Consider the following 14256-nt stretch of genomic DNA (forward strand, 5'->3'; position numbering starts at 1 on the left):
TTTTGTAATTAAATTACGTAATTCCGTTACATGTAACTAGTTACTCCCCAACACTGGTCTTGATTGTACATGCCGGAATGCCCCCCAAGAGATCATTACAATAGTCCAGTCTGGAAAGAACAAAAGCTTGGACAAGGAGTTGTGTGGCCTGCTCTGATAGGAAGGGTCTAATCTTCCTAACGTTGTATAAGGCAAATCTGCAGGGCCGGGCCATTGCAGCAATAAGGCCTTTGAAACTTAACGAAACCTCAGGAGGACACGGCGGAAAGAACAAAAGCTTGGACAAGGAGTTGTGTGGCCTGCTCTGATAGGAAGGGTCTAATCTTCCTAATGTTGGATAAGGCAAATCTGCAGGACCGGGCCGTTGTAGCAATATGGTCTGTGAAGCTTAACTGATCATCAATCACAACTCCAAGGTTCCTGGCTGTCCTGGAAGTTGTTATGGTTGAAGAACCTAGCTGTATAAAGAAGTTCTGATGAAGTGCTGGGTTGGCTGAGACCATGAGCAGATCTGTCTTAGCAAGGTTGTTGAAGGTGATGGTCCTTCACCCCCCCAAAGACACTCTGAAGGACCTACCTGAGAGGTAAGACTTGAACCACTGAAGTGTGGTTCCTGAGATGCCCATCTTCATTAGGGTGGACAGGAGGGTCTGGTGGTTAACTGTGTCAAAAGCAGCTGACAAATCCAGCAAGATGAGTACTGAGGATTTGTAAGATGCTCTTGCCAGTCTCAGGGCTTCAGTAACTGAGAGCGGGGCAGTCTCAGTTGAGTGGCTGTTTTTGAAGCCAGATTGGTTGTTGTCCAGGAGGTTGTTCTGTGTGAGAAACATGGAGAATTGGTTGAACACAACTTGCTCAAGTGTTTTTGCAATGAATGGAAGAAGGGATACCAGTCTGTAGTTTTCTAAAAGTGCTGGATTTAGAGAGGGTTTCTTAAGCAGTGAGGTTTCCCGATCCTGCTTAAATGCTGTGGGAAATGTACCAGTGTGAAGAGAGGTGTTGATAATGTGAGTGAGCGCAGGTATAACTGAAGAAGAAATGGCCTGAAGGACGTGAGTGGGGATAGGATTAAGCGGACAGGTAGTAGGATGATTGGAAAGGATAAGATTGGAGACATCTGCCTCCGAGAGTGGTGAGAAGGAGAGAGAGTGTGTATTTGTTGCTATGATGTGTTTGTCAGTTTGTGGTGAGGAGAATTTTCCGCTGATGGTTCTTGTTTTATTTATGAAGAATATTGTAAAGTCGTCAGCTGTAAGAGTTGATGAAGGGGGGGGGAGAACAAAGATTGAAGAAGTTTTGAAAAGGTTGCGAGAGTCAGAGCAATTGTTAATTTTGTTGTGTTAGTTTGTCATTTTAACAGTGGAGACTTTTGCAAATAAGGAAGAGAGGAGTAACTGATACAAACTAAGATCAGTAGAGTTTTTTTATTTGCACCACTTCCTCTCTGCAGCCCTGAGCCTAGAGATATGTTCACAGAGAACATCGGAACATTGTCTAAACAAGATGTTAGAGTGGAGCAAAGAGTGTCAGTAGCAGTGTTAGTGTCCAGTGCTGAAAACTGAGAGGGTGGAGGAAATGAGGATGAAACAATAAAGTATAGGCGAGAGGGAGAGAGTGAGCGTAGGTTATGCTGAAAGGTGACCTGCAGAGAAGTGTGTGTTGTGTCAGGAGTCAGTTTGAAGTTAAAAGTAATGAGGAAGTGGTCTGAGGTGTGTCAACTAACGTGTTGTCAGTGGAGCAGTATCATGTGTAGATAAGATCTCCAGATTTTAAATCACAAACTTTCAGCTCCAGCTAATAAGCAGCCATTGAGATAAACAGGAATGCTAATGGGTAGCTTTCTCAAGGTATTACAGACCTGCTTGGTTTGACAACAGTCATTATGCTTGGCACAGAAATTACACACTTCACCTCTTAGTATTCTTTTACAATGCATTATTCTATTTTCTTTAAGCAAAAGCTGTCATTTTGAACACCAAAACGGAAACCAAAAATGACAGCCAAAAAAAAAGACCCCTAATAGACTAACCCCATGAAAGCAGAAGGTACTGCTTGCCTGCTATCTTTCTTCTCGACCTGAAAGTCTAGTGAAACAGACTGCATGGAGCAGAGAGACTAGAGTAAATCTGTCTCCTACATGAAAGCGTCTTTGATAGGCCTCTACTCTCATCTCATCTCCACAAGCATGCCACTAATGTTCTGCCTCCCAGCCAAAATATCCCCAGCAACACCTGGCACCATGAAGAAAAAAAAAGTGATTAAATCATTAGAGAAGCACATGGGAGGATGGAAAAGAGAGAGTGGGAGAGCAAAGAGGTAACGGGGCAGGGATGAACAACTTCATAAGCTTGGCACTGCGTTCCTGGTGCCGTGCCCATTGTGTATGTCCACACACATCAAAGGCTGCAGTAATCGCTGCTGTTTGTGGGCCCACATCTCCAGTTCACCTTGCCTGGCCTGTTATACGCTATGGGCCAGAGCAGTGCCGGAAGACGGCATTCCTCACTGAGCAGGCCAAGAAGTGTGTGAAACTGGGCATTAGAATGCCAGTACGCCTAATGAACGAACGTTAGGAGATGAGCTTCTCATAACACAGCGTTTGGAGCAGCTACAGGTCTTCACCAGGAGCCTGATGTATAAACGTTGCGTATGCACAAAATGGGTATGGAAATGTGCGTACGCAATTTTCCACGCACATATCGGGATTTATAAAAAAATTAACTAGGCGTAAATATGTGCGAACCGTACGGACATTCTAGACCATGCGTACGCACTCTGTTACTGGAGGGAGAGAAATAAGGAAGCAAACAGAATTATTTTTTTAAGTCTGTTTTACATTTGACATACACGTTTAGATTAAATATGACACTCTGAATGATGAAGTTAAGCACTGACATTTCATGAAATTATTATCCAGAAATTACAAAATGTTTATTTGAATTTAAACAGAAATATTTGCAGTGGATGTTCTGCTTTCGAACAATTTTCCTGTGGTATGCGATTTAATGTTTTAATCACAGTGTAGCGAATCAGCTCATGGGGAAATATGAATAATTAATCATAACTAGTTATAATTAATTATAAATATTTAGATCCGCTGTAGATATTTACTTGACCTCTCAGGGTCAACTGTCTGTCAATTCTAAGAATGTTAATTTCCTGGTTAAGGGAAATAACTTTCTTACTGTACAACTCTACACAGAGCCTGTAGCATAAATCTGCAGTTATGAGCAAACAATGACCAACGTCAAGTGTGATACAAGTAAGACTTTATTAACTACATAAACACTTAAACTAGTCTAACATACACATACACACACACACACACACGCATACAGTTGGTATAGGAAAAGGGTTAAAGCTTAAGCAGTAAAGAGGAGAGAAATAAGGAATGAAGTTATGGAACCATTTGCATATTCAGCAGATCTACACCTGAGGGAAACGTCAGATTCTTAGTTCAAACACACCTTTGTAAAAAGGTGCAAATGATACCTAATGTATCAATTAATAAGACTAAGTTTGAATACTTGCACGTCTCGTCTGTCTGAAAGAGAGGTTTGATGCAATCTGAAGGTTCAAGTTGATCTTTGCTGAAGTTGGTTGATGAAAAAGAACCAGTTTGAGGGCACCCAGTATGTTTATTGGGTGAGGGGTCTGTGAATGTTTGTTAATCTAATGAATAATTGATTTGTTAAATCAAATGAAAAATGGTGTGTCTGATTGGTCCAGACGCTACAACAGCGAGGATTGCTTAGTGTATGACAATTCCAATTAAAAAAAGACTAAATAGCAAAACGAATAATGATCATTGATGTGAACTTGATTCGTCTGATGGCTTTTAAAATATATGTTTACCTGTTAGGCAAATTGCATAAATTAGAATAGTGATGTCTCAAAAAACACATTTATAGCCCGTATCTCATATTTTCCTAACGTATTCCTACCCTTAACTGCGTTAAACATGGTGTCACGTGGATGGAATATGCATGGAAATGATATGCAGATGACGTTATGCATATTAAAACTAGGTGTTGTAAGCTCCATAAATGGCTATTTCGAGGAGGAGACGGGGTGGAGATTCATGTACGCACAATCTTCCGCTGACTGGGTATTACAAAAGTAATTTTACGCAGGTTCTGGCATACGCATGGCTTTATAAATCTGAAAACTTTTGTACGTATGCAAAATCTAGCTTTTGTGCGTACGCACACATTTAGGATGAAATCTACGTAAAGTTTTATACATGAGGCCTGCTGGTGGAGTGGCCTCGCGACAGGCCTCCGCTCCGGACCGCATCCTCGGGCTTGCTTGAGCAGCCGAGCCCAACCCGAGCAAATGTTTACTGGGTCTAAACGTCCATCTGTGTCCCTCGGTGCCCTCTGAATAAGTGTAAAGTCATATAAAAACACTGTTAAGAAGAATGTGGCAATGTGGTGTTTGAATTCACAAACCTAACTCTGCAATTATGTTTTTCTGTTACAGGAAACTTCAAAGGATTGTGTAAGCAGATAGATCACTTTCCAGAAGACACAGATTATGAAGCAGATGCCTCAGAGTACTTCTTACGTGAGTGCCTCCTTAGTGTTTCTGTGACAGTATTCATGTTCTCACCATCTTGTTCTTTCTTGTTCAATCTGTGAGGCATTTCAAGTAGTACCAGATATGCTATTTTTGCCCAAGTGCTGTAACTGCTGAAAGGGGGGGGGGATGTAACCTACATGTACAATCTTTGAAAAACTGAAAAAGTCCAAAAGTTTGGATAAGGTTATTACCAGGCCCGCAGAACTCTGCAGATATCCCATTATTCATAAAGTTATACATTTTCTTGGCTAATAATTAAATAAAACATTAAAAGGGTCATGAACTGAGAAATCAAATTTCCCTTGATCTTTTGACATATAATAGGTCAGCATACTATAAAAACATCTTGTAAGTTTCAAAACTCAAAACTTTCTCATTAGTTTAAAAACAGCTTTTATTGAAACCAAGCTCAGAAAACAACTCGTTTTGGAATGTGCCACATTATGACGCAATAGTGTGGCTAAGCACCGCCTCCGCAGGAGAAGATCAACACCTGCTTCTACATCACCGCCTCTTAGCTCCGCCCACTGATGTACGCCAGTAGTATAAGGAGAGGAAATACTAGAGAGGCAAACACAGGATTACTCCATCAACAGAACCATACAGATGGCATTATAAGATTACAAGACACTGTGTAGTGTAAATTGAGAAAAATTGTCTTTGAATTGCCTTCCTTGTGATCCTAACATATCTAGATTGGACGCGAGTGCTATTGCGTCATGTTACAAATAAATTCCTCTTTCAGGTCAGAAGCGGCGCGGATGCTTGTATGTCAGAAATAGAGCAGGACATCAGTTTACTGTTGGAGATTGGTTATGTCAATCCGTGCCACATCCAGTGTAGACAGAATCACAGATTATAATGGGTTCTGTTGTCTATAGTCGCGTTGCACTGCTCGCGTCTGGTGTAAACACGGGGTAAAATTAGCAAAGAGCTCTAGATCATATCAGTGAAACACTGTTTGTTTGCTTGTTTTACTTTGCTATGGATTCATTTTTAAACAAGACAGTGATGCAGGCTTTTCAGAGAGACTGAAAGTAAACGATGATGCAGTGCTGAGACTGACTAGAGTGGATCCAACAGTAATGTCACAACACATAAGTGTGAGTAAACGTGCTTTTACAACTATTGCAGTGTCTGTTCCAGACCATTTGATATATACTGAGTATTTATACGTTTTTATCCCAAATGACCCATGTTGTTTTCAGAGTACGTCAAAGCAGCGTCCATCTGTTATTTTAATAAACTAAACTGTTAGCCAATCACAGCAGTGGGCGTTTACTTGCGAGTCTTGAATGTGCCCTGCCTATAAAAACAGAGCGTTCTGCAGAGAGGCTCAAAAACAGGATAGAAAATAGCCTATTACTTCTAAATTATGCCTATTACTTCTAAATTATGATGTTTTTGTCACATTATAAGTGAACCTCAGAGAACATTATAAAATATATATATTTTTTAAATGCAGTTCATGAACTCTGTAAAATTGTTTTATTAAAATAAAAAAGAAATTGTTTAAAAAATGGTTATTCTTTATTTTTTAATAAAAAAATTTAATTAAACATTACAATTGTATTAATAATAAAAAAATAAATATTGTGGATTATTTTAGCAACCAATAAGATTGTAGTACTCTAACAGCTGTTTAAAAAATGCTTTGCTTTTTTAATTAAAAATTTAATCAATTATTAAAATATTATTAATAATTAAAAATACAAAATATTGTGGATTATTTTAGCTATCAGTTACAAATAGGAATGTAATACTCTAACCACCGTTTAAATGAATAGTTATTCTTTATTTTTTATTTAAAACTTTAATCAAATATTAAAATTGTAATAATAATTAAAAATACTAAATATTGTGGGTATTTTTAGATTTCAACTACCAATACAATGTAGTACTATAATTGCTGTTTATAAAGAGTTATTCTTTATTTTGTAATGAAAATGTAATATAAATATTATATTAATAATTAAAAATATGAAATAAGAAACTACCAATAAGAATGAGATCTTTAAACAATGTTTACTGTAAATTATTTTTAGAAAATTCAGCAGATTTTCTCAAAAAACATTTTCGAAAAGTATAAAGGAATTTTTTTTAAAAAACTCTAAATGACTTTACACTGAATTACAATGAATTACACTAAATGAATGCAATAGACCTGTATTTCAAGTAATCTCCAAGTCTTTACTTTGTTCCACCTATCTTTGGTTTTCTCATGCTGTTCAGCCGTGGTAGAATGGTCTGTTGTCTCTGCAGGAGAGTGTGAATGTTTCCTCACTCTGTTTAGACTCTCAGCAGCGGCAGACTCTCTAGCTCGTACAGTACGGCTCAACTAGGCCCGATTACAGTGCACTGGCTCCCTCGTAAACACATAGCATTGATTTCCACTCTTTTTTCGTCTGCTCAAGCAGACCCGGGAAGTGAGTGTCAAACAAGCCACGTGCATCAGTCCTAAACTCACAAGCAGGACTATCAGTTACTGTCATCAAAACAAGGGCCTGAATTGACCAGAAACAACATGGTAACAACCAACAGTAATTAAAGATTCTGGAACAGTTGGCAGGAAAACAATGGCAGGAGAGAGAAGGAAAATTAGTCTAAAGGGTCGTTTATACAGGGTACGTCCTGGTTTTTGGATTGTTTAAAAACTTACTAAAGCTGTGTTAATGTCATCAGTGAAATTACTGACGAACAATGAAGAAAAAACAAAAAAATGTGCATCATGACAATAATTCCTTGATTTTTAAATAAAACATATACGCCCGTCCTCTTAGCAGCATGAAAATAAATAATAGCCTCGAAAGTGCGAAAGACCGCTCACTTTACAATCACTAAAAAGCTGTCACTCATCTTAGTTTGCAATCTCACAACATTCCATTAAAATCAATAAAGTTGTCTACACTGCATAATTAATCTCTTATTTACATCGTGTAGTTGTTTGTTAATAAGGGAGGATTCGCGAGAGCGAGCTTATGCTCAACACTGAACAAAAACTCCGGTGCTTTAAGCGGTGAGTGGATTCTAACTTAAACACCTCCGATTGGTCATTGCGTTCAAGAGATCAACAAACATGTCTGTGATTGGCTAAACACGCTGTAAATAGGAACGTTTCACGTTCTCCAGAGCTCAAACTCAAAAATGCAATGGAGTGTTTGCTAAATCTGTTACGCCAATATTATATCATTACAGTATCAACTGTGGGTGCTCTAGCTTCGTTTCAGCATGCTTCTATTTAAAATTGACTTTGTGATGTTTTTAACCCTGTTTTATTTATTTAATCTATTTTAACAAAAAAATGATTTGTGATCAAACTAATTGGCAGACCCCCGGTTGAAGACCCTTGTTTTAAAGTATAATTTATTCCTTTGATGGCAAAGCTGAATTTTCAGCAGCCATTACTCTAATCTCCAGTGTCACATGATCCTTCAGAAATCATTCTAGTATGATGATTTGCTGCTCATAAAAACATTTCTTCTTCTTCTTCTTCTTCTTCTTCTTCTGTGCTGTTTAATATTTTTGTGGAAACACTGATACATATTTTCAGGATTCTTTAATGAATAGAAAGTTAAAAAAGAACAACATTTATTTTGTAACAATTTAAAAGACTTTTGATCAATTTAATGTATCCTTGTTGAATAAAAGTACTAATTTCTTTTAAAAAAATCATACTAATCACAAACTTTTGAATAAAACAAAAAACAAGTCTAAACAAAAAAAAAAAACAATATTAACAATGAACTAACAAACTAAAATTTTTTGAAGAAAAAGATTTAAAGATAGAATTGTTCTGAATAATCCAATCATAGTTAAAATGCACATTACAGTAAACTTTATAACTTTATTAGTAAACTTTAAGTCACGTTGTAAAAACACTCTTTCTGTAACAAAAAACTAAAACATGGACAATGAATATCTAAACATGACTGTTGTGACACATTTTGCACCATGTTTTTAAAACGCTGTGTCAAGTAAAACACTTGATAAACCTGCACTTTGTGCTATGTTCTTGTGCTCTGTTTCACTGAACTGATCCAAATCAGCATATAACACAACATTTTTAACTGTTACTTATTTAAATCAGCTCAGACTATAACATTTATCAGTAATAATATGTTCAGCCAAAAGTCTTAGAATCACAGCTAAGGAATCAGGCTTATCCTTCACAGCGTTTGCCCATCCTGTCAGAACCGTTTAAACTACTTAACCGAACACCCATTGGTAAGATGATGATATCAGATAAAAGACCATACAATTATCCCAGTACAGATCCTTCTTCAGTACTGAAGCTTCATGCATCACCCCAAACAGGTGGCTGACCTGCTGTAATTGACTCTTCACTGAGCCTGTGATTATAGCTCACACAGTTAAACATTTGCAGCAATAAAGACAGTTATGATAACAAGTTCAAACTGCTCAAAGAATGACACCCAGAGAAAGGCTCTGACATTGGGACTAGTGGACTAGGAGTGGTCGAAATGACACGCAAGCCGGGACAGAGAATTACCGCAAACCTCACGCTTTAAGTGTGTGCGTGCACGTATATGAACACATGTGTGTTTGTCCTTTTCCTTAGCTGCGATTGGACGAATAAGCCGCAACGCTCCCAGTGGCTTGTGAATTAGGACACTCACTTCCATAAATATTTCAGCCTCTTTCTTATATAGGTCAGCTTTCTGTCTCTCTCACTTTTTCTCCTCTTCTTCCTACTTCTCTTCTCCTTGCATGTCTTATCCTCTCAGACATCTGTTCTGTAGTACCTTGGTCACCAACTGTGTTGGGGGTTAAAGTAGAGTGATGGGAGATCTACGGAGTGAGCAGATACAGTGACGTAGGTTTCAATAGGATGCCATGCATCAATCAATAAATAAATATTTTCTCATTTTTAACAGTACAAGGTAACAAACATTATGAGTATAAAATAGGTGTTGTACAGTGGGTTTAGAAAAGAATCACCCCCCCCTTAAAATAATCAATTTTTTTTACTTTGCAGCCTGAAATTAAGACAGACACAGTTTTTGTTTTATCCAGCTGTATTCACTCAGTGCAACTTATAACATCCAAGTGAAAGACATAACACCAACATGTCAGAAAAAAAATTAAACAATAAAAACCCAGAATCACTGAGTTGGAAAAAGGATCACCCACCTCCTAAACTCAATCAGGTGTAGCCAGTCACCTTCTCAATGGCACACAAAGCCATTTGACTTTCAACTGTGATCAGCTGTGTTCATTTTGATCAGCTCAGCATGAAAAGAGCTTTCCTGGAGCATTTCCTTGGTAGAGCAACTGAAGCAAACAATTAACTATGGGTGGCAAGACACTTTCAAAAGATCAAGTTGTGGACAGGCACAAGTCAGAAGACGGATACAAAACATTTTCAAAGGCTTTATCAATGCCTAGAAGCTCAGTGAAGTCTATTATTAAAAAGTGGAAGGTATTTGGTACAACACAGACCCTCCCTGGATCAGGACGTCGCTCCAAACTGGATGAAAGAGCCGGGAGGAAACTGGTCAGAGAGGCGACCAAGAAGCCTACAGCAACTCTGAAGCAGCTGCAGAAATTTATGACAAAGAGTAAACCCCACTGAAAATCTGTGGAATGACTTGAAGACTGCAGTCCACAAACACTCACCATCAAATTTACCTGAACTTGAGCAGTTCTGCAAAGAAGAGCGGGCAAATATTGCAAAGTCTAGATGTGCAGAGTTCGTATAGACAGATCCCAGTATTTCAACAAAATGCTGACACAATTCCAACTCAGTGATTCTTTTTTTTTTTAAATATATATATTTTTTTCCTGACATGTTGGTGTTATATCTTTCACTTGGATGTTATAAGTTGCATTGAGTGAATACAGCTGGATAAAACAAAAACTGTGTCTGTCTTCATTTCAGGCTGCAAAGCAACAAAATGTGAATATTTTAAGGGGGGGGGGATTCTTTTCTATACCCACTGTAGCTTACCTTAATATCAGATTGTTCTGAATCCTTCAAGAGCAGTGCTGTCACTGAAGGATAGCCTATATGAATTGCTGCAAGAACTGAATAGCTGAACATGCAGCACAACACGCAAGTGCAATATTAGCATTGATATTTGCTTGTAGAAAGAGTGTGTTATAATAAAAAAAAAAGTACTGACCTCAAACTTTTGAATGATAGTGTATATGGTGACATTCAACCCAAATCCTGATGTTTATGCATATGGTGTGATGCAGTGCAGATGTTTGAAAGACTTCATTTAACAGTGTCATGTAAATCCTTTCCTCTTCCCTCTATGCCTGTTAAATAAATTCAAAATTATAGCACATTATCATGTTATCTTATATGATAGCTTTTTTCATATCAACAATATTTGCAGTACACGACACAATGGCAGAAATAGTAAGAGTACTATACAAGTATGCTATTCAGCCAGAATACATGTAAAAGTGATTTTCTATCATTTCTAATCAGGCACCAAAGCAAGTATCCATGCATAAAAAGTTGCCTCAGCCAATGGAGAAAAGGGAATATGTCTTTGAGGGGGAGAACGGCATCTCATACAAAAGTCTTTTCAACAATTCACCCTCTTCCATACATTTGGGGATCTACAGTACACCTATGAGCAAATATACAAAGAAAGGCTAGAGCGTTCAAACTAATTCTGAATTGGAGGGTTTTATATGCACCTCACATATATGCTAGTATCATGCTTTAGTGGACACTGTGGTTTGGATGCTCTCATCTCCACCACTCATGAAACAGTTATGTAAGAAATCTGTGCCTTGACCGAGGAGCCACATTAGTGAAGTGAAGTCATAGAGAGCGTCATACAGTTCAGTGATACACCATAGAATTGATGTTTATTGAAAATACACACCATGCTTATGAAGACACAGGAAAAACCGGGGGGAATAAAAACAGGTCAGCATTCACATCCGTTCTAACAACTGCACATAAAAGGGTATGTATATTCATGCCTGTATTTTTAGACCCAAACATTTGCATACTTGCATGCAAAATTACTGTATGGATTCATGCACATTTGATTATAAAGGAAATTGCGTGCTGATTCTCAAGCACCCACAGGCATATATACGCTCGCAGAGAGTTATCATGAAAGAAATATCTACGACGTAGTAACAGCACATCATCTGCATATGTATTTACAGCATGCACAAACACACAGGCTCTATCAGTGGCAGGCTTCTCTTTGCTGGAGTGATCACGGGTATGCATCCTAGGCAGTGGAATCAGGCAGTTCACACATCCACACACAGTTATATAAGAGTGCTGAAGCATTCTGAAGCGCCAGTGGGTTTTTAGATCATGCCGTGTCAGAGCTGCAATCTTCCACAGAGCTACCGAGGACCAAACAGCGCTGGGAGAGGGGGAGGGGAGGACGAAAAAGCAGGAATAAGAAGGACTGAGAGAACGAGATAGAGGGACATTTTTAAAAAGAGAGCCAGCTTGTAGAAGGAACATGTTGGAAGAGAAAGATGTTGGGATAATAAGGGTAAAAACGATAAAAGAGATAATGGCTGAATTCATTTCACATGTATTTTTATTATTATTATGCCCTCTATTTGTTCCTTTCCTCTTTATCCCTGCATGTTTGTTTTGCCTTCATCCAGCTAATGGGAGCCACAGCATTAGCAATTAGCTTTTGCATGTTTCTGTTTAAAATACACTATTAACAAACACTAACCCTTAAATACAGGGTGTCATGCATTTTTTTTCAGTGTAAAATATATATATACAGAGCTCGGTAGATTACTTGGAAATTGTAGTCTGTTACTGATTCCAAATTACATGACAAAAATTGTAGTTAGTTAGTAACGTAATCCATTACATTAATTCAATGCAAGTTTATTTGTATAGCTCTTTTCACGATGCAGATCGTTGCAAAGCAGCTTTACAGAAAATTAAAGTTTCTACATTATATTTAGTAATAGCTTATCAGTGGTGACTATCTCAAGTTGATGTCCATATGGCAGAAATGTACGGTAAAAATCAAGCAGTTAGTTATTACACATTTTAGGTAATATAACCAGACCTTAAACCTTACATTACATCAAGGTTTGCCAAACTGGGGTTCATAACTGCAGGGGGTTTGTGATTTTAATGAAAAGCTAATAATTAATTAAATAATAAAAATGTAAAATTAAAATAAATAATTTTTAAATAACATCAATCAAAAAAAAACACTTACTAAAAAATGTATTTTTTATATGTTTACCTGCATGTCATGTGACCATTAATGTGTTCACCAGTTGATACACGAAAACACGATTTTTGTAAATCCAGTGGTCAAATGCTCTGTGGCCTTTCAATTTTCTGTGTTTTTAGTTCAAATAAATGCTGTTCTTTTGAACTTTCTATTTATCAAACATATCAACTATATATCATGGTTTCTACAAAATATTAAGCAGCACAGCTGTTTTCAACATTGATAGTAATAATAAATGTTTCTTGAGCATCAAATCAACATATTAGAATGATTTCTGAAGGATCATGTGACACTGAAGACTGGAGTTATGCTGCTGAAAATTCAGCTTTGCATCACAGGAATAAATAACATTTTAAAATGTATTTTTAAAAAATCTGTTATTTTACATTGTTATAATATTTCACAATATTACTGTTCTTACTGTATTTTTGAGCAAATAAATGCACATAAAATGTAATAAAATGTCAAATGTAATGGTAATTTTCTACCAGGACATTATGCAGTAATTTTACGGACATTTCCCTTAACCCTAAAACATAACTCAATGTAGTGCAAATTTCAAAATACAGGTAAAACAGGTAAAAAACTAAATACGGAAAATTCCTTCATATTAATAGTACAACAATACAATGTGCCCCATTTTTATGATTTCTTTTTTACAGTGTAGCCTTGGTGAGCATAGGAGACTTTTTTCAAAAACATTTAAAAATGTTGCCGACCCCAGAGTTTTGAACTGTAGTGTGTGTGTGTGTGTGTGTGTTCATCTCAGATATACTGTTTTAGTTTGAAAACACCTGCTCTGACATAATCAAAGACAGAATGCTAGAATTATATGTATATATTCAAATCCACCGTACCTCAAAACATGTATCCGCAGTTTGAATGAGAATGACACTTCTGCATTAAAATACACTGAATAAAATATTTCATTGTATCACAACAACAGTACACTACAGAATTTCACAAAAGAGACAAAAAAAATGTCATAAAGACAAAGAGTTTGTAAGTTTCAGAAACAAAGTGTTTTGTAGTTGTCATAGATGGTGTGGACCTCTGAACCTACATGTTGACTATAAGCAGGCACTCTGGAGTATCAGTGTCTGTACGGCTCTTACCCTCATGGGCACGCGGTGTGGCCAAAACTGGCTGTGACTGGATGACCCAGACACACACACAGACGCACACATTCTGAAACGCTGGCCGATAAAATCAATGAGGCTGGCCGAACAGCAACGGGTTTGCATGTGCGGAGGCTGCAGGAGGTTAGCTCAAGGCAGAGGATGGACTGGTGCGATAGTAGATGGCAATAAAAGAAGAAGACACCGTCCGGCATCACAGCGTATGGCCTGATTGCCGTGGCAAGCGGGGATTTAGTGAATCCTCATTCCCCCGAGCCACCTCTTGTTCAGCCGCTCTCTCTTCCAGTCACTATCTCACACTCATTTTCTTACTCCAAACACAA

The 14256-nt window shown here is 37.6% G+C and overlaps 1 protein-coding gene across 1 annotated transcript in view; it reads left to right on the forward strand.

Moving 5' to 3' along the window:
• The window catches only part of cacng2a (calcium channel, voltage-dependent, gamma subunit 2a), a 78363-nt gene that overhangs the window by 44846 nt on the left and 19261 nt on the right, over window positions 1–14256 (forward strand). Inside the window, exon 2 of the mRNA XM_016544335.1 lies at window positions 4483–4566. Within this exon, the coding sequence (XP_016399821.1) occupies window positions 4483–4566 (84 nt within the window). The remainder of the gene's footprint in view (window positions 1–4482; window positions 4567–14256) is intronic.

Source organism: Sinocyclocheilus rhinocerous, unplaced genomic scaffold (genome assembly GCF_001515625.1).
Source record: "Sinocyclocheilus rhinocerous isolate Xijiao unplaced genomic scaffold, SAMN03320098_v1.1 scaffold220, whole genome shotgun sequence".
In the NCBI taxonomy this organism is placed as follows: Eukaryota; Metazoa; Chordata; class Actinopteri; order Cypriniformes; family Cyprinidae; genus Sinocyclocheilus; species Sinocyclocheilus rhinocerous.